The 21,491-nt window shown below is 37.9% G+C and overlaps 1 protein-coding gene and 1 pseudogene across 17 annotated transcripts in view; one reads left to right on the forward strand and one right to left on the reverse strand.

Annotated features, from left to right (window-relative positions):
* LOC105490348 (dystrophin) overlaps nt 1-20,032 on the forward strand; it is a 2,266,916-nt gene extending 2,246,884 nt beyond the window's left edge. For 12 of the 17 annotated variants that reach the window (XM_071089080.1, XM_071089087.1, XM_071089081.1 and 9 more), the window contains 2 exons: nt 7,338-7,430; nt 19,536-20,032. In XM_071089080.1, coding sequence (XP_070945181.1) covers nt 7,338-7,430; nt 19,536-19,633 — 191 coding nt within the window. In that variant the 3' untranslated portion in view covers nt 19,634-20,032. Of the gene's footprint in view, nt 1-7,337; nt 7,431-14,852; nt 14,885-19,535 lie in introns of all 17 variants that reach the window. The other 5 variants (XM_071089088.1, XM_071089082.1, XM_011755849.3 and 2 more) reach the window with 1 other exon arrangement.
* Nucleotides 3,488-4,157, reverse strand: LOC105490347 (high mobility group protein B3 pseudogene; annotated as a pseudogene).
* Nucleotides 20,033-21,491: the final 1,459 nt, after the last annotated feature.

Below are 21,491 nucleotides of genomic sequence, written 5' to 3' on the forward strand. Positions count from 1 at the left end.
TTCTCAGATTAAATTGAGTCATCCGACTTATTTTTTCTTCATTTCAGCAGTGATTAAAGGAGACTATCATATTGTGCTGTATCACGGTACTGTTTAACTTTGACTATGTCTTTCCTTATTTTAAAAAATGTTTCAGTGATTTATTTGGACCACAACAGACAAGCCAAGACGACTAACTAGCTAATAATTCAAAAAACATTATTTTTCTTTTTATTATTTCAATAGTTTTCAGGGAATAGGTAGTGTTTGGTTACATGAATAAGTTGTTCGGTGGTGATTTCTGACATTTTGGTGCACCCATCACCTGAGCAGTGTACACTGTACCCAACGTGCAGCCTTTTATCCTTCACCGCACTCCCACCCTTCCCCCTGAGTCCCCAGAGTCCATTGTATCATTCTTATGCCTTTGTATCTGCATAGCTTAACTCCCACTTATAAGTGAGAACATACAATGTTTGGTTGTCTATTCCTGAGTTACTTTACTTAGAATAATGGTCTCCAACTCCATCCAGGTTGCTATGAATGCCATTATTTCATTCCTTTTTGTGGCTGAGTAGTATTCCATGGTGTGTGTGTGTGTGTGTGTGTGTATGTGTGTGTGTGTGTATACATACATATATACACACACACATACATACACACACACACACACGTATATACTGTATTTTCTTTATCCACTCGTTAGTTGATGGGCATTTAAGCTGGTTCCATATTTCTGCAATTATGAATCGTGCTGCTATAATCTTGGTATGCAAGTATATTTTTCACATAAGGACCTCCTTTCCTTTGGGTAGATACCCAGTAATAATGGTAGTTCTACATTTTAGTCCTTTAAGGAGCCTCCATAGTGTTTTCCATAGTGGTTGTCCTAGTTTACATTCCCACCAGCGGTGTAAAAGTGTTCTGTTTTCACCACATCCACACTGACATCTATTATTTTTGTGTGTTTGTGGAAATCACCTTGGAGTAGAGTCAAGTTTAAGTGTTAAAGAATTGCCATCCATTGACACAAAAAAAACTTGTTTGTAGTGAGGTCACATGACTGGCCTTGAAATCTACACAGAGGAAACAAAAACACCATTTCAAATCTCTCCATTGACCCTAAAATAATATATCTCTTCATTCTTTCTGTTTACACTTTAGGAGTGGGAGGGGCCTTAGACAGCACCTGTCTGAAGGGTAGATGAGGCCTGTCTGCATCATAATCACCTGGAGGAATTATACAAAATGAACATTTCCAGGCCCAAGCCCATTCCTATGGAACCAGAATTCTTGGTGCTGGTGGTGGTGGGGGGTGGAAGTTTGGGAAACTTATAATCTACATTTTCACAATTTTTAAAGATTTGTTTATTTTTTAAAAGCAATAATAAAATCATGTTAATGCATATTACATATCATATGAAAAAATAATTATATCATCTCAAACAACAAATAATGTAATTTAAAGTCTTCTAGCAGCTACATTTTAAAAAGTGGCTATTTTACATTTTGACTATCATTTTATCATTTTACATAGTGGTATCACTTTACATTTTTGCAAATCTCTTTAATATCTTATAATATTAACAGGACAGCTGGACTCTTTTCTGCTTCTGCATTGCATCTGTTATGCTGTTTTGTCAAAGTCTGACCTCATAGAGATATGTAGTTGAAAAAAAAAAGGGGGGTGTATTTTAATAGCATTTTCAGATCATTGTGAATTTTTTTCTTTGCAATTTCACCAAAACTATAGAAATAGCAATTTCTTAAAGGATAATTACAATGTGAAATCTGAAATCATATAATTGATTATATCATTGCCTATATCATTATATTGTTACATTAAAATATCTACCTGGAAAAAAAAAAGAATTATCATCAACTAAGTTTAAAATCCCCCAAACACTAGCAATATGCTATTTGAGCAGGCAGTGAATCCATGAAGTAGGGATAAAGGCTGTGCAAGTCTCTAGTGTGAAACTGGAACTCAATAAGTATTTTCTTGTTGAATAACTGAAAAAAGTGAAAAGGTGTTTTTGTTTGTTTTTGGTGATGAGGAGCTTGTGATGACAGGTATTATTGTTAGAGTCAGAAATATTTTGGGGTTGCCAATTTATGGTTTGGCTCCATGTTCCCACCCAAATCTCATCTCGAATTGTAATCCCCATGTGTCAGGGGAGGGACCTGGTGGGAGGTGACTGTATCATGAAGTTTTCCCCCATGCTGTTCTCGTGATAGTGAGTTCTCAGGAGAGCTGATGGTTTTAAAAGTGTGTGGCACTTCCCCCTTCACTCTCTCTCTCTCTCTCCTGCTGCCATATAAGAGGTGCCTTGCTTCCCCTTTGCCTTCCACCATGATTGTAAGCTTATAATCATTAGGCCTCCTGGGGCCTCCCCAGCCATCTGGAACTGTGAGTCAATTAAACCTCTTTCCTTTATAAATTACCCAGTCTCAGGTAGTATCTCTATAGCAGTGTGAAAATGGATTAATACTACACCTCTTGTGTTGTAGCTACATAGTGTATTATTAGACAAACCATAACTATTGTATCTGGCTTGTTTGATGTCCATAATAGTGTATCAGTCAGCTGTTGCTGCATAACAAATCACCACAAAATTCTCAAGTTGCATATTGTTCATGCATCTGTTGTTTGACTGAACTTTTGCTGGCACTCAGCTGGACTTGACACCAAGCTGTGGTCTGGGTTCAGATCTGTTCAACATGTCTGTCATCCTTCTTGGGCCAGCAAGCTACCTGGGCCATATGCTTCTTGTGCACATAAGCACAAGAGGGCAACCCCAACCATGCAAAGACATTCTAAGCCTCTACTTTTGTCATGCCTGCCTACATTCCATTTTCCAAAGTAGGTTATGTGGCCAAATCCAAATTCCCAGGCCAGGGAAGTACTGTTTTCCCAGCTCTTGTTCACTCTGCTTTATCTACATTGGATTTCTTGCTGTACTTGAGCAAGTCAGTCACACTCCCCTCTCAGAGTCTTTACATTTGCCAGTCCTTCCGTGTGGAGCACTTTTCCCTCAAATACTTGTGCGACTCATACCCTCCAGTTCTTAAAGCTTTTGCTCAACTGCATCTCATCAATGAGGACTTCCAAGACTCCACTTTCTGATGACTCTCATTGTCCCTTGCTAGCCCTCTCCTCAGAGTGTTCATCACCACTCAACATACCCATATAGTTTACTTATTTACTTGTTAAGCCTGTGTGCCTCCATAAGAATGCGAGTTTCACAGAGAGTGTGTGGGTGCGGTTTGCCTATTGATATATCTTCAGTGAACAATAGTTGGATTTTAATAAATATTTGAATAAATAAATTAATCTTACTGTTTTTAAACTTTTGTGGTTTTTAAAAGGCATTTTAAAAATCTGGGTTAGTATCAAATATTACAGTGGTATTACTTTAACTTCAGGTTTCATTTAGCTGTTTTAACTTTTACAATATATTCTGACACAGAAAATATTAGGCATTAAGCATTTTTTTTGACAGTTTCTTTATTCATCCTCCTCCTCCTCCTCCTCCTCCTCCTTCTCTTCTTCTCTTCTTCCTCCTCCTCTTCATCTTCCTCTTCAACCTTTTTCCAGGCAACTTTAGCAGGACCCTTTGCACCATCAAACTTTCCTTTCGACTTATAGTCAGCAGCATCCTTCTCATACTTCTCCTTCAGCTTTGCTGCCTTAGTGATGTAAGGCTGCTTGTCACTGTCATTTAAATTATTCCACATCTCACCCAGCTTTTTTGCCACATCTCCAATAGAGATGTCGGGGTTTGTGGATTTGATCTTGGGGTGGAATTCTGAACAGAACAGGAAGAATCCAGACGGTGGCCTTTTGGGAGCATTAGGATCCTCCTTCTTCTTGCCTCCCTTAGCTGGTCCATAATCCTTCATTTCCCGATCATAGAGCACTTTATCTGCCTTTGCCATTTCATCAAATTTAGATTTCTCTTTCCCGGACATTGTCTTCCACCTCTCACAGCACTTCTTGGAAAATTCTGCAAAATTGACAGGGACCTCTGGGTTTTTCTTATGTTCTTCTCTGCACGTCTGCACAAAGAAGGCATAAGCAGACATCTTGCCCTTTGGTTTCTTGGGGTCACCTTTAGCCATCCTGACTGTATTGTTCGCTAGTCTCGCATTAAGCATTTTTCAATGAGTTGATTCACTTCTACTCATGCACATATGTGATGTCTGATTTCGATTCTTAAAAAGAGATGAGCCTGGGCGTGGTGGCTCATGCCTGTAATCCCAGCACTTTGGGAGGCCGAGGCCGGCAGATCACGAGGTCAGGAAATTGAGACTATCCTGGCTGACATGGTGAAACCCCATCTCTACTAAAATATACAAAAAATTAGCCGGGCATGGTGGCACGTGCCTGTAGTCCCAGCTACTCAGGAGGCTGAGGCAAGAGAATCGCTTGAACCCGGGAGGCAGAGGTTGCAGCTAGCTGAGATTCCACCACTGCACTCCAGCCTGGACGACAGAGCACGACTCTATCTCAAAAACAAAAACAAAAACAAACAAACAAAACAAACAATGAGTTAAAACCATCTTGAGAAATCATGAAAATATTGAGAAAAGAAGAAAACAAGATTATATTCTACTTGTTTTTATACTACCTAGAATGTAATAGGCACTCAAAAAATATCTGAATGGATGCAATTATCACTGCTATAAAAGTTTTCCATTAAAGCAAATAAGCCAATTTTACATTTGCATTATACTTGGACACTCATATTAAAGACTCACAGAGAGTTTATCTGGAAAGATAAACTTGGCTGACATCATTAGGTTTATACTTTATAATTTGATCTTTGAAATAATTCAGGAACAGGAATGCCAGTCACTTCATTGAACTGTGCCTGAATTTTAACACAGTACAACTGAGTTCCTAGAGCTCCAATATGATGTAATTAAACTGTCAGAAATATTAACATCGATGCTCATGAGCGTCGTTCATGATGTTCTCTTGGTTCTGATTTATTCGGTAAGGCATACTTTCACTAAAGTGGACTTACTGTCATTAAAAATGCCTCATGTTTCCCAATTCAGCAAAAATTTGCATCAGTAATGGAACAGAGAGATGTAATCAGCCCTTCAGTTGTCAGGATCTTGATCCTCTTGGTAGTATTTCATTCATTTCATCTTCACCAGATAATGGTAGTTTAAAACTGCAAGAAAAATGAAACTAAAAATACTGAATTTCACTTCTTTTTCTAAAGGCACAAACTTAAGCAAATAGTGCATGTGTGTGAGGGGGGAGGAAGAGAGAAAGAGAAGAGAAGAAAGAGTTTGTAACTATTCCTTTTCTGCTTCGTGACCTTAATTCTTCAGCACCTGTTTCCTGTACTTGATATTGCAAAGAGGTTTCCTGTGCTATGTTACCAGGAGACTCACATAGTCTGAGGCTTTTTATCTACCTTACGTTCTTATCCCTCCATTCTAATAAAAATTTGAAGCCTCACATCCACCTAGAATATGATTTTGTCTTAATGGTTAGCATTGGCAGTGATTCTTTTAGCTTCTGCTGTATAAAAAAAAAAAAAAAAAAAAAAAAAAAAAAACCACACAAGGAATAAATGCAGGATTATAATCATAGATGAAAATCCAAGTGGCATAGACCAAAGGAAATGACAAGCATATTTAAGTCATTTACTCACTGGCTTCCGAAGCAGTTCCAAGTCAGATGTAAAACTGAGGTTGTCCCTAAGCAAGTTCACTATGGTTGACTTGCTAAAGCAAGGTCTTGTTTTAGATGGAAGTGACAATGGGCAAAACAAATAGAGCTTGAATAGAAGTTATTTTCACTATTGGAAGATTGTATATTATGAAAAATTACTTTCAAATTTTGTTTGCACCTAAGAAATTTCCCTTTTACTTGCAAATGCTGTTTGAAGTGTATTTCTTTAACACATGAACAAACAATAGAGACACAGATCCACAAAATCTACAAGGAGACTTCCAATCCCAGTGAATATCATCCATCCATAGGTTTGTTTCCAGATCATCATTCTCTCCTCACATAAACAGTCAAAATTTTTGTAATGTCTTCTTTATAAAACCCAAAACATAATTATGATAAAGTAGTCCCAAGTAACAAAGAGGAAAGGACTGTAACTCTCTGGTATATGCCATATCTACAGTTTTTAGAATATTCATATTTCATGACCTATATAGGACACATACTATTTTTATTTCTATTACATTGGAGTTTAAAGGTACTTGAGTTTCATTTGTATTTTTGGTTAAATGTCAAAAGAAAGAGTGAAGAAAAGACCTCAGTGTCTCAACTCCCTTCTTACCTTCATGAAGTGATTGCAAAGTGTTCAGTTCTTATTCTTTTGTGTTGAGGAGACTGCACTGCAAGTGTGCAGTAATACTTATTTTATTACATAGAACAAAGTTTCACATTTGTTAATGGGGCACAAAAGAGAGTTTGTCAGTTTTACCTTTTTCCATTGACTTTTTTTTTTTTAATTTTTAGATTTATTTTGTTTGTTTGTTTGTTTGTTTTAAATAGAGACAGAGTCTCACTGTGTTGCCCAGGCTGCTCTCAAATTCCTGGCATCAAACACTTCTCCCACCTCGGCTTCCCAAGGGGCTGGGATTACAGGCATGAGCGACCACACCCAGCCTGTTTTTTACTGAAGTATAATATTCGTACATATTTATGGAGTACATGCGATTTTTTTTTTGCATACACAGAATGTGTAATGATCAAGTCAGGGTATTTAGAGTATTCATTATCTCATGTATTTATCATTTCTATGTGCGGGGCACATTTCAAGTAATTCTAGTCAGCTTTTAAAAAGATACACACTAGGCTGGGCGTGGCGGCTCACGCCTGTAATCCAAGCACTTTGGGAGTCCGAGGTGGGCGGATCATGAGGTCAGGAGTTCGAGACCAGCCTGGCCAATATGGTGAAACCCTGTCTCTACTAAAAATACAAAAATTAGCTGGACGTGGTGGTGCATGCCTGTAGTCCCAGCTACTCGGGGAGGCTGAGGCAGAGGAATCGTTTGAACCTGGGAGGCAGAGGTTGCAGTGAGCCAAGATCGTGCCACTGCACTTCAGCCTGGGCAACAGAGCGAGACTCCATCTAAAAAAAAAAAAGATAATACAGGTTTTTTTTTCTCCAAGAGTAATGATACAGATAAACTACTGTATGGAATTCGTCCCTTTAAAGAATTATTTCCTAATTACTAAGCTTGAGGAGGTTTTTTTGTTATTTATGAGCAAGTGAAATGAATTTATAATGGTGTTAAAAATGTAATTATGGCCCTTTTCTTTAATATCTGCTTTGTATAAATGTAATTTTCCATTATTTGTTTTTGCTTTTATTAAGGTGAGGAAGATGTTCTCAGTCCTCCCCAGGACACAAGCACAGGGTTGGAGGAGGTGATGGAGCAACTCAACAACTCCTTCCCTAGTTCAAGAGGTAAGCTCCAATACCTAGAAGGGACTCAGATTTGCTGGGATCAGGCCACTCGCTTCCCCACCCAACTGGTATGTGTATTTCCATCTGGAAGCCAACACGCAGTATCAGAATGGCAATTTGGGTCCATGGTGAAAAGATTTGATTTGTAAGTGTGAATTTCTGGTGTAGAGTATTCTGAATTCAAATACCTGTGAAGTCAACATGTTTCCAGAAATAAGAATACCACCTTCTATTTGTCAAGTATTTTACTTGCTTCACACATTAGTCTGAAGAGTTAATTATGAGGTGCCCTTTACTGAAGAGCAATTATTATGTGACTTTTACAGATGACGAAATTAATGCCCTGATAGTGCCTTTGCCAGGGACATATGGCTACTACGTGCTACAGCAAGGCCTAGAACATGCCTACTGATCGGTGGTGGTAGAGATTCTGACTTGCAGTCTGATGCCCTTTATATTTAAAAATTGTATCTTACTCCATCTTTTAAATATAGGGACAACTAAATCTTCATAGAGTAGTTGGTTATTATTTTTTACTTCAAGAGAGGGAATACAGGCTTAGCAAAGAAAGACATTAATATTTTTCTTTTTCTTCATCACTTCGGCCTTGCGTATTTTGTTCCCATACAAAAACAGCATTTTACCACACAGAATTTTCCCACTGGCTTGCATGAGCTTCAGATGTCTTGCTTCATCCAAGATGATATTTTGCTACTACTGTTCGTTTCTGGGGGCATTTATTTGGTTTATTGCCCTCACATAAAACAAAGTCACTGTCTTGCCTTCCTTCAACGAACAACAAGGATGGTGGCAGTCACCTGTGATCAAATAGAAGGAAAGCCTAGAGAAACAAAAGGGAGAAAACACAAGGCTTTGTGGCCAGTGATTGGCACCTCTAATGGGCAGCCTGGGAGGGACAGGCAGCAGGAAATCTGGGCTGTTTGTTCCTTTCCATAAGGGCAATGAGGAGGGTGTATTGAGTAGTGTGTTTTTCCTATCTTTTTGTTCAGTGTCAGTTAACAATGGCCATTTCCTAGCTATTTGATGTGCAAGTAAACGTTGTGCAGTGCACATTAAAAGCAATAATGTTCTGGTAGAGCGTTGCTAAGGAACCGTCAGGGGAAGCTAATTTTAAATGTCTGCACCAGCCATCTTTTCACTGCTGAGCGCCACTGATGTGTTGATTTTAACAGATAAAAATCTTATCTGTCTTCCACCCACCCCCACATCCCCCACCGCCACCCGCATCCCCATCCTGACTATCTTAGGTATCTCCTCCTTCTAGATGTCATAATTCATAATGAGAAGATCATACACAGGCTTGACAGAATCAAGTGCTTTCACCTTTCTCCTCATTACTTTGTCCTGCCCGCTTTTACTAGCACCTGCTACGTACCAGTGGAGGTAGTAGGGATGAAAAGAAGAAATGACAAGTTCCTTGCCTTCAAGGTACTTACAGTCAATTGTGGATACAGAATTCCAAAGAAATTCAAATCACAGTACAATCATTGATTACTGTATGATCCTGGCCCCTTGAACTGGTAGCTTGTTTACCTGCTCTGGAAAGTTGGTGGCTGCCCTGTTGGCACCCTGGGCATTTCTTCCACATCTAAACAAGAGGTCAGCAGAGACGAAGTTACAGCAAGGCTCATGACTCTGCTGCTTCATAGGCAGCCTTGACTTCCTAGACTCCTTTTTGTACCTGACTCTCTGGTCCACCCTAATTAGCTGTAAGGTGAAATCCTTTGCACCATCTCCCTGCGTCCCACTTTTAGAGTGTCCTTAAAGCTAGATACCACATGGGTGTAGAAGAAGCTTCCTGGAAGACTAGAAGTATACCTCCTCTGATAAGGTATTTAGCAGTCAGTATCTCTGATGTTGATTTACTTCCTTGTATGGAAACTTGGGAAACTCAATTCAGGCCACCTGGATAGTGTTTACTAAATTAGTGCTTACGGAAGAATTTCAGGCCTTAAGTGCTGATTTAAGTTCTCAAATGTGAGATAAGGAGGCCTTGTCCGATACCAATTCCAGTAACTTAAGTTTCTGCTTACTCAGTGGTACCTTGTGGCCTGAGAAAATTAATTCACATTCTTAAAAAACAAAACAATTAAATAAACAAAAACACAACGAGAGAGTAGCGAAGGTGTTGGAAAATCTGGCCGATCATTCTGTAATACTGTGACCTTGGCATTTCCTCATGTTTTGCTGCTTTGAACTAAGCCTTTCTTACAGGCCTTTTCCTCCCCAAATCCAAGTGGACAAGTTTCATTATTGTAAAAATTAGGCTAATTATTGATGCACTCAAAAAAGTGGTTTTTGGATGCTTTATTTCCAACCGAAAGCTTTATTTTTTTAATTTTGAAAACAGCAGATGTGTGTGTATGTGTATACACACACACATAGAGTCAAGTTTGGCGGGAACATCTTACCAGTTGGTAGATGTGTTCGGCTGATATTAAGCAGAAATTCTTGAGAATCTTAACATCTTGGGATTACAAAGTCTCTCAAATGGAAGAGCCTTGAAAGGTCATTTTAACATTTTTGACATCCAGGACAGTGACTTTTGACCCTGTTTTGATGGTTATCCATATCAGAGAAACATTTTACATCACAAACTGGGGTAAAGATACAAATTATACATGTGTTTATGTACACACATGTATATATACACCCACCATACATACACACACACACGTTTACAGTCACATATGCAAAGATCAGAAACAAAAGTTTCATCAAGTGATGCCTTCCATACTACATACAATGCATGCTGTTTTTCTGTTTTATTTATTTAAAAACAAAATGCTGGTTGCAACCCACTAAATGGATTTTCTGAACCAGTGGTTTAAAAATACTGATCTATCCGATCTCAGTTTTTCTTGCCTAGGTGAATTATCTTTCAAAAAAATTTAAATTTTGAGATTTTTGCCATGGAAGTTTCTGCCAAGACGTTGCTAATGTCTCAGAGACCTTTATAGTTTTATTCTAACACTACCATCCATGTTCTCATTGTTGTGTTACAAAAAACAAAGTTCATGGTTGCTACAGCTGTTTTGGACAGCTGTTTGAGTAACTCAAAACAGATGTGAGAGCCAGAGGTCTGACATTTAGTGGAAATGTGCTATTAAATACCACCTCATGGTTTACTTAACCCTGCTGATAATTGCCCACAGAGGAAAAGCCGTTTTTAAAAAAACTTATGCTTTTCATAAATATAAAGTATATAGATAGGTAAGCTATTGTGTACCTCAAATTTACAACTTTTCTGTTGCCCCTTGTCACAGAGTTGGTCCTGAAGGTGTCAGCTAACCTTTATCTTTTATTTTCACAAAGAGTACCCGGAAGCCAAGAAAAGTCAAGTGCCTTGTTTATGACCATTCAGCAAGTTAAGTTAGGCTTCTAATCGTATCTTAATGGCTTTGCTAAACTGTTATCAAAATTAATAAAGGAGGTGCATGCTTCTCCGTTTGGTGATCAAACGATAGCCAACACTATCCTGCATAATAGGCAATACAAGCAGCAGCATATTCAAGATATGAATGTGTGAACGTGTAGCTTTGTGATGATATCTTTCTGGTTGGTCTCTAGATGATATACTTAGTTGTTCACAAACACTTGGGTGATTTGAGTGGCTCAGTGTAACACTGAATATTAGCCAATTTCTATCTAATCTATCTATCTCTAATCTCTTCCTTTGTAAGTATATGTGTAGAAGTTGAATTCTAGTGTAATAAGTCATTATCTACTATAAGGTACTTTCTAAAGCTCTGCCATTCTATAGGAAAAATACATGGGTAGAAGAAACAAATGTAATTTAAAAAATAACCCCGTTAAGTGATTTGTCCATAAGTCTCTGATCATTTAGCAGACTAACAAAGATATTTTTATTTGTATGTGCACTGATGAAAGAAGTGCTCTCCTAGTCAGCAGTATGGTATCAGGCTCTCTAAAATGTGGTACCACTTTATATAGATGAATGAATAACAGGAGCCAAGATAATAATCCAGAAAGCAGTTAGCAGTGCTACTATTTCTGCTGCCTGTACAATCTCTTGCCTACTGACCTGTGCCACATTATTTTTATCCCCACCAGCCCATGCCATCCTCTTTTTTTCATACCATCCCCTCTCAAGCCCACATACATTCTATCAAATACCCCTAAATTACCAACCCAACAGCTTTGTAAAACCTGCCATCTTTTAAAATTAAAATCTTATTCTGTGGTTCTTTTATGGAAGAACAACATAAAGAACAAAGGCAGATAGAAATATCGTGTACCCTTTTTCAGGCACCGTTCTGTTTCCTGTATTCCTCCACAAAGGATTAGAGCAGTTATCCCTTTAATCCAGGACTAGCAAACTACATACAGCCCACATGCCAAATCTGGCCCACTATCTGTTTTTATAAATAAAGTTTTATTGGAACATAGTCACACCCATTCATTTACATGTTGCCTGTAGTTGCTTTCTCATTACCAGGACAGAGTAGTTGCAGCAATGTTGAATAGTTGGTACAGAGACTGTGGGCTTGGAAAGTCTAAAATATTTACTATCTGGCCCTTTATGGGGAAAATTTGCCAGTCTCTGCTTTACACTATTATTGTCCATTCTGACTCATTACATGTATAGAGTCACAGGCTTCTGTGCTGATCAACTTTCAGCTGAACAAGATTACTGAGCTGAAATTGAATTGATTTATACATTTATATTCATATTCACCAAAGAGCCTGCAAGTGTGGCCATTTGAATTTTTTTGACTTGTTAAATAACAGAAATCCTAAAAAGGGACTCATTCTTCCTTAAGTATTTTAAACAGCCAGTGAATTAATATAAAAGAGGCTAAAAGCACGCAGAAACAGTACTGTCCTGCAATTCAACTCTAAAATAATGACTTACAATCAATAATGTCAATTTTATACTGCCCGAGGAAATTAGACTTCTCTGGACCTGACCAAGCCCTTTAGACTTAGAACTGCCCCAGCACACTTCCCTTTTGTCTTGATTCATTTCCTGACAACATGTCACATTGCCAGATGGACACTGTAACTGAAGGTCTACGGAAACTCATTTCCAAAAAAAAAATATGTTTATAAAATAACACTTTTATCTAAAACTTTATCAGTCAAGAACTTTTAAAAATGTCGTAACCAAGTAGTCTCTGTTTTGTCAGTGTAGAACTAGTCCTTATACGGTAGAAAATACCACTTGTTTTTAACTTTTTCTAAAGTGAAATAAAAGGACCTTCCTTTTGTAATGTGTTAATGAGTACATGGCGACCCAAGTGATGAGGGAGGATTTTCAGTGATTAGGGAGGATTTTAGAAGAGATTAGAGTTAGCTTGGCTCTGGGAGGTCCATTTGCGTACAATATGGTTTCTGAAGAAGGACCTGGAACATAACACAAGTCATTTGCTGCTGCATATTAAGCAATAATCAATTGATACTGAGTTCTGAATATGGCTTAGTGTAGAATTACTAAAGATATGTAACATTAAGCATTCTAAGAATCATCATTACATTCTGAAATACATAACCATAATTACATTCTAAATCACATGGCTTCCTAACAACTCTGTCCTTCCTAAAGATCTCAAGTTTTAAAAGCAGACCAAAGTTATGTGCCAAAACAAGTTACCCACCTTTGGCATCCAAACTAAAGTGTGCCAGTGAAGGGCAAGTTACTTATAACACAGAAGGACTCTTGGTCATGATCCAACTACTACTTTACCAGTTCACTTCAGCCAGTATTTATCAACTACCGTTAGTGTCTATGTACAGTACAGGACATTGGAGATAGAGAGGTGGATGAGCCACATGTGGACCCCATCCTCAAGAGGCTTATAGTCTTACAGGGGAAGAGAACTGATTCTGCCACCAGACAGTATTATGAAACATAAAGATAGTTTTTTTAAAAAACCTCGCTAAAGGAATCACAAAGAAGGGGTAATTCATACTGAGATTTCAGTCATCAAGGACAGAATGATGTTCTCCTCCCCAAATGATGGGAACATCATTTGGTATGGGTCTCCCACTAGTGACACCCACAGCTGAGGAGCTAGTACCCATTTTTCTCCCTTTTCCCTGGCTTGAAGAGCATCATAAATACCTGGCCCTTATGTGGTCAAGCTGAAAATCTGATACTCCTAAGAAATTGCTGAGTCATGTAGGAAATTCAGAAGGGAGAGAAGGAGAAAGGGAGGGTTAAGAAAGAGAGGGAGAGAGGAAAGAAAAACTTAGAAACTATCTTTAAATGTATACTAGAAGTTTTGAACCCTAACCTTGCATTTTGAAAGGTTTCTATTGGTATCGTAGCTCCACACTTCTTCATTCCAGACTAGTAGTTCTCAAATTGTTTCAGGGAGTTTTTAATCTTCTTGGAGCCACTGAGAATAAGAATGATGGGTGGAGGGGAAAGGGAGATGCTGTACAGGATCTCTCACAGCTCTGCTTTAAACTGCTCCAAATATTGGAATTCCATATAAGATTGTTTTAGGAGATGTCCCATTGCTATAGTTAAAACAGTTTGAAAACCAAGGTTTTCAGTTTGAAGACCTTGGAGATAAAGGAAATTGAATGCCCAAGACATGCTATTGACATGTATGGTCAGAGGTCCCTACTTTTCTGTCCAATTATGACTTATCATAGAACACTTTCTCAGCAGAATCTACTTTTGAAATACAAATAAATGCATACAGATGTAGGACTCTATGAATCAAGGCCAGTGGGTCTTTAGCCATTGCCTCTTAAGGCTCCTGATATTTGCTGAATTGAGGAGGAAGCTGAAAGCTCATTCCTGGATCTGACTCTGTGGCTTGCCCATTAGTGGGACTTACCTCTTCCCCTCATCTGTTCTTTTCCATTTTCTCAAATGCCTCCAATTTCATCATGGACATGCTCAGCTTCTATCAGATAGAACAAATTCTCCCAAGAGGATGGAGTCCAGCCTCTGTGTCGGGTTCTACCTTGCATTTGATGTGCAGACTTTGGGCACACAAAGTCAACTACTGTTTATGTTTCAATGTGCTGATTGTCAAGTCAAGAGTGAAGAGATTCTGAGATTTTTTTTTTAACATTAAGTTTGAGTTGTCCTTGAAAACGATGCCCAATTTGTCAGATTTCTATCCTGTGCCAGTTTTCATCCAGTTTAATGCGTGAACTCTATGGATTTTATAAATGACGTCTTCTGGATCATGTTATCTGTTTACACTGATCTTAAGTGTATGTAAAGGTTATTTGACTAGATGTGTCTTTTGGGTTTTTTGTTTCTGTTTTGTTTTTTTTTTTTTTTTTTTTCCAGCAGAGAATAAATGGTCATCTCAACATTTGTTTGGTAAAAGAAGCAAATTGATATGAAATTGTATATTTATGCATGTTTTTTTCCCTTTCTGATATCTCTGCCTCTTCCTCTCTCTATTATTAAAGGAAGAAATACCCCTGGAAAGCCAATGAGAGAGGTTAGTGAGATTCAGGCTCACGGCCATGGCTTCTGTCTGTCTCATCCTGCTTTTCATGTTTGGCGTTTGTGTAAGAATTGTGTGTGTGCACGCGCATGTGTGTATTACACATTGTGTCATCATGTAAGGATGGTAGTCACCTCTCCACTTGCAGCTCATGAGGAACATTCCTCAAATGTTCATTGCCGTTGTCATCACCATGACGACAAGACTGGGGTTGGGGGAGCAAGAATCTCTTTAAAATGGCAATCCTTTGTAGTCCCTAGGTTGGAATCCTGCAGTTCATCATCTGTTGCCATTTGCAACACAAGCAAAATCTTCAAACTAAATTTAGCCTTGAACATAACTGATGAGTCATAAAGCTTTCTTCCACTTCCAGGACCTTAGCATTTTCTGCCAGCGCCCTTAGTTTTTATTCTTCTGGGATGACTTCATTTTGCTTTTGTTTCCTTTTTTCTTGGTTCCTACGCTCGCTCTTTCCCATTTTAGCGAACATTTTTTGAGCACTTACTGTGTGCCAAGCATTGTTCTCAGCACTTGCCATCTTTTTCATCATGTCATCTTCATGACAAACCTGTGAGGTAGGTACTCTTATTAACCCCATTTTACAGATAAGGAGACTGAGTCAATGAGAGAGTAAGCAGTGTGTCCCAGGTGACAGAGCCAGGATTTGGATCCAGGCAGTCTGGCTCCAGACCCACACTCTTAACTCTCATGTGAAAGGCTTACATCATCTCAACGTACCCTTCAGAAGATGATCTTTTTTATTTGGTATTTGAAGCCACACAGAACAATAACCAGTTCGATTAAAAAACTAAATATTGGAGTCTTGAGAGTTTTTTTAAATGCCTATTTATGGGTTGAAAGGGATAGGGTGCAGTCTTATCACTGAATGTGGTTTGAGGTTTTACAGTGAAAGATGCTTCTTACTCCTATTCCACCAGGAATATTGTCTGAATATCAAATTACCTAATCAAGTGACTGTTGGGTGACAAAAAATGTTAACTGACAGCCCAAGTAAAAACAAGGTTGTCTTTACAAAGAATTTAATCTGCAGGAGGAGAGAAGGAAAGCTCTCCTATGGGATGGCAGTGTTCTGGGAGACAGGCTGGATGGGTGGAGAGTCCTTCTTATATGAGAAGATTCTGGACTCCTTAGCAATAGGATGGACTAGAGTGACCACTGATTCATTTCAACACAGGAATCATAACGAAAACTGTGCCAACATCGTGCCATACAAGTCTAATCAATTTAATGATCCTTCAGTGTGTCTGTGCCAGTGCCTCCTTCCAAGGCTTTGGGCAGTGGGGCCAGGGAGGGAATGGTAGGCTGGGAGGAGAAATTGAGGAAACCTGACTTGGTGAAGCATTGAATGCTCCTGACGGTTTGCCTGGTTCATGTACTTCGTATGTGAGACTTCTTGGGTTCATTCTTACGGTAAGTGCCCCTTAAAATTTATTCATTTTAACTTTTTGTAGAAAAATGCACCATAATTTTGACCATTTTAAACATGTTTCATTCACAAATGAATTTTAGAAAAGGCTAGCATGTGTAATTGAAGTGATATAGGCATTTGCAGACTTGACTACCTGAGGTGTATGGTGTTCAGACAAGTTTCCAGAAGCCAAAGAATCAAAACAATAATGACCTTTTTTAATGCTATGAAAATATCCCAAATGTACAGTAGACCAGATTTTTTTCAGAGATTAAATTATAGAGAAGAAAAGATAAGCAAATTTCACTGTAATATTCTGGCTTTGCGTTGGCCAGTTGAATGCTAACAGTTTATCTGGGAATTGTATTTTTAAAAATTAGAGCACCAGATTGCTATTGAGGTCTTGGATCTTTGCCAGAAAGTCTCAATTCCAATCGCTGTGGAAAACAATTCCCTCAGGCACTGGTGGCGTGTGAGACTAAATGTGTTGCAGTTAGTGCCAACTTGGAAAAACATAACAACTGCTAATGTTCAAGGCATAGTGCCTTTGTGTTCAATAATCCTTGCTTAAGAATGGATTAAATTAATACTTTCTATAGACATAGTTTTCTGTCACCTTGTGCCTGAAGGTGATTGCAAAGGTCTGAATCCTGGCTGCTTTTCAGTACCTCTTATACTTCATAGTATGAGATTGTAATTTTGACTTTAGAAAAATCTGTCAGGTAAAATTAATGACCTCCCGAATGCTCTGCCTTACACACATGGATAATAGAACTAGGATACAAATCTACTTTCTATATTCATGTCACAGTGCAGTCTTACCCCTCCAATGGATTAAAGTATGATTCTTTGGGGCAGTAGTTTGTAAAAGAGATTGACTTCTTTTTTCTGGATCTAATGAAAAACTCCATGGAAAAAACTTAGAATTATTATTCTGGTAAAGCAGGTATTTAGTGAAGTAACCAAAGGCATAATCTAGATTATGAGGTGACTCTAAAAGTTATTTTTATAGCACAAAGATGGCCACGAGGTCATTTGTGAAAATGCAGGAGTTTAAACCAGTTAAAGGCCACCCAACTTTTTGTGGGAGTGTGCATGGCTCATTAAGAATAATGAACCTCTGTTTTCCCTGGCAGATTTTTAAATAGCAGATACCCCTAGAACTTATGCTTCTTGAGAGATTCAAGAATTTTCCTTCCAGGTAGTAACTGAACAGCATTTCAAGGAAGAGAAGCACCACTTGGCTATATAATCTATAAATGCATTTACTTGTTTTGTTATATTTTGAACTGCCATCTACATCCCCTAGCACACAGTCTAAAAAGACACATTTTGATTATCGATAAGCTGACAGGAAAAAAATGAGTTTTCCCCCCTTTTTTGTTGAAGTTTTGTAATATGTTTTCTAGCTACTGTGGGTCATGAGAAATACTTCGAATTACATTCAGGCATCAGGTTGTAAAGGTCTTGGGCTTTGTTTTGACTGATTTTGTTAATAACTGTAAAGATTGCTAGTAATTAAAAATTCGCAGTTAGTCCATCTATTTTCAGTTTATGCATGAATAATTATGCAGATTTCCCAGGGTTGCTGGACAGTCAAAAATAGATACAGGGGAAGCCCTCCAGCTTGGTAGCAGCAGTTACATATTTGTACTCTGAGCTCTAAGGAGCAGCAGAGGCCCCACTGTGTCGTCTTCCTGTGGTTTTTATGGCACAGAAAGCCAAAAATGATTTCAGTTCTTCACTGAGGGCTGCCAAACTATTGGTCCACTTTATGAATAGTGCATATGCTTTGTTAAAAATGTTTATACTTGCAGTCTCAACCAAAATCCAAAGCAATTTTCTAAAATATAATTCTCCATGAAATTCTTTGCACTAATAAAGCACAAAAAGATATACAAACTTGGTCACCTTAATAGAAATGCCTGAATGACATTAAACTTTTAATAAGTCTTCAATTGTGGTGTCAGCACTGTGTAAGTGCCTGCCCATGTAATCCTCTTCCGATCCTCCCATATTTTGTAGAGAAGATAAGATAGATATATATCTCTTGAAATAAATATTAAAACAATACTCTCCCTAGTCTATCTTTAATTTTTAATTGGGATTTTAACAATTATTATGGGAATCTGTAAAGTTGATTCATGGCAAGGTAGTAATAGCCTAGTAAAGCATTTCAGTTCCAAAGACAATACTTGAATAGTGGAAGGATTTACCAATGTGCAATAATTAAAATTAGCCATATAAAACTATGGGACATAGATGAAAAGGCAAGCCATAAAGTATGTCTCAGATTATCTATCTTACTGTAAATCTGAATTTTGCTACAAAGTACCCAGGGACATTATGCTGTTCTTTTTTTCCATGCTGGGAGATTCTTATTAAAAGGCTATTGTGATAGTTAGTTAACCCTCATTTAGGAGGAGATCTAAGATGGATTCACAGAATACCCAAATGCATACAATATATGTTGGTCACCTTATAATTAGGCTCTAGAGTAATTTGGAATAGGAAGTAATTTTTATTCTGAGGTGTCCTAATTCAAATGTTAATAGTGCACCAAAAGGTCAATTCAAGAGTTTATTTTTCAACCCAAGTAAAAGCAGAGAGAAAATAGCCACCTCCACCATAGCCTCAGAAGCAAGCCAACAGCCTGAAACAGCTTTGAAAGGAAAATTTCAGCTTTGAAAGGAAAATTTCAGCTCTGAAATGAAATGAAAATTTCGTGTGATGGGGGTGATATTGGAGGTAATGGTGTGGTAGTTGTGCGGGTGACAGAGGTGGTGATGGTGGTTTGATAGTAAAAAAACATTAGTACAAGTAGAGAGAGTAATCACTCATAGTCAAGGTGGAAAAGATGTATCCCATCACGGAATATTCCTGTTCTGATAGAAATCTTGTGCTTATCTGTGGAATTCTTTTGATATATATTTACATTGGGAACATGAGTGTAGCCTGACATTTTTCCATTTAAACACCAGTAGCCTGCTCCAACATTAAGCTGATACTAACAAACAACGTGTAATGGCTTCATTAACAAGGCTTTGCTTCTTCCTGGAAACTGGTGAAAATCAAACCTTGTTGTGTATACCCTCGATGCAGCTTCTGTGTTGTCTTCACCCAGAAATGGGGAATGATTTCCCAAATGGCAAAGAAACAGAGTGATGCTATCTGCACCTGTTGTAAAGTCTGTCTGTCTTTCTCTTTGTTTTCCAGGACACAATGTAGGAAGTCTTTTCCACATGGCAGATGATTTGGGCAGAGCGATGGAGTCCTTAGTATCAGTCATGACAGATGAAGAAGGAGCAGAATAAATGTTTTACAACTCCTGATTCCCGCATGGTTTTTATAATATTCATACAACAAAGAGGATTAGACAGTAAGAGTTTACAAGAAATAAATCTATATTTTTGTGAAGGGTAGTGGTACTATACTGTAGATTTCAGTAGTTTCTAAGTCTGTTATTGTTTTGTTAACAATGGCAGGTTTTACACGTCTATGCAATTGTACAAAAAAGTTATAAGAAAACTACATGTAAAATCTTGATAGCTAAATAACTTGCCATTTCTTTATATGGAACGCATTTTGGGTTGTTTAAAAATTTATAACAGTTATAAAGAAAGATTGTAAACTAAAGTGTGCTTTATAAAAAAAAGTTGTTTATAAAAACCCCTAAAAACAAACACACACACATACACACACACACACAAACATACACACACACAACTTTGAGGCAGCGCATTGTTTTGCATCCTTTGGTGTGATATCCATATGAAATTCATGGCTTTTTCGTTGTTTGCATATTAAAGATAGATAGGACTTCCTCTAACACCACCAAATGACTACTTCACACTGCTCATTTGAGAATTATCAACTGAGTGGGGCGGGCTGTGAGTTTTCATTTTATATATCTATATGTCTATAAGTATATAAATACTATAGTTATATAGATAGATATGAATTTCTATAGACTTTTTCCATTTTTTAAATGTTCGTGTCACTTCTTCCTAATAGAAAGAAATTAATTCTAGTCATCCAGGCTTACCTGCTTGGTCTAGAATGGATTTTTCCCTGGAGCGGGAAGCCAGGAGGAAACTACCAGACTAAAACATTGTCTACACCTCCAGATGTTCCTCATTTTAAACTTTCCACTGACAACTAGAGTATTGAATTTTTTTAAAGGGAACATGTGAATGAATACACAGGACTTATTATATCAGAGTAATCGGTTGGTTGATTGATATATTCGGCTTCCTGCTGCTGGCAACGCCACGATTTAGATTTAATGATGCTTCAGTGGAAATCAGGAGGTATTCTGACCTTCTGAGCATCCAAAGGTATTTTTCACTCCCAAGCAGTAGCAGGATGATGACAGGGCTGGAGGGCTATGGATTCCCAGCCCATCCCTGTGAAGGCATAGGCCACTCTTTCTTTAACTGAAGGACTGGATGACTGTTCATAATACATAAAGTTCTCTGTAATTAATTAATTACAACTAAATTATTATGCCCTCTTCTCACAGTCAAAAGGAAGTGGGTGGTTTTGTTTTTGTTGCTGTTTTTTTAGCTCTATTTTCCCATGCCGGATGAGTTTTCAAATGCCACAAGACAATTTAAAATAAACTTTGGGAAAAGGTGTAAGACAGTAGCCCCATTACATTTGTGATACTGACAAGTATCAACCCAGAAGCCTATGAACTGTGTTTCCCTCCTTTGCATTTATCTGCGAGTAATTCCACACGGGTTTGTAAGTAAGAAGGCAAATTGATTCAAATGTTACAAAAGTAAAAGCTACTCCAAACCCTTCTTGGGGGGTTAGACAGGTTAAATATTTAAACAAACAAACAAACAAACAAACACTGCTCAAAAATTGGAGAAAAGCTCAAGAGGAAAAGCTAAGGACTGGTAGGAAAAAGCTTTACTCTTTCATGCCATTTTATTCCTCTTTGATTTTTAAATCATTCATTCAATAGACATCACCATGTGACCTATAATTTTGCAAATCTGTTACCTCTGACATCAAGTGTAATTAGCTTTTGGAGAGTGGGTTTTGTCCATTATTTTATTAATAATAATTAACATCAAACACGGCTTCTCATGCTATTTCTACCTCACTTTGGTTTTGGGGTGTTCCTGATAATCATGCACACCTGAGTTCACAGCTTCACCACTT

The sequence above is a fragment of the Macaca nemestrina genome, chromosome X (genome assembly GCF_043159975.1).
Source record: "Macaca nemestrina isolate mMacNem1 chromosome X, mMacNem.hap1, whole genome shotgun sequence".
NCBI classification, from domain to species: Eukaryota; Metazoa; Chordata; class Mammalia; order Primates; family Cercopithecidae; genus Macaca; species Macaca nemestrina.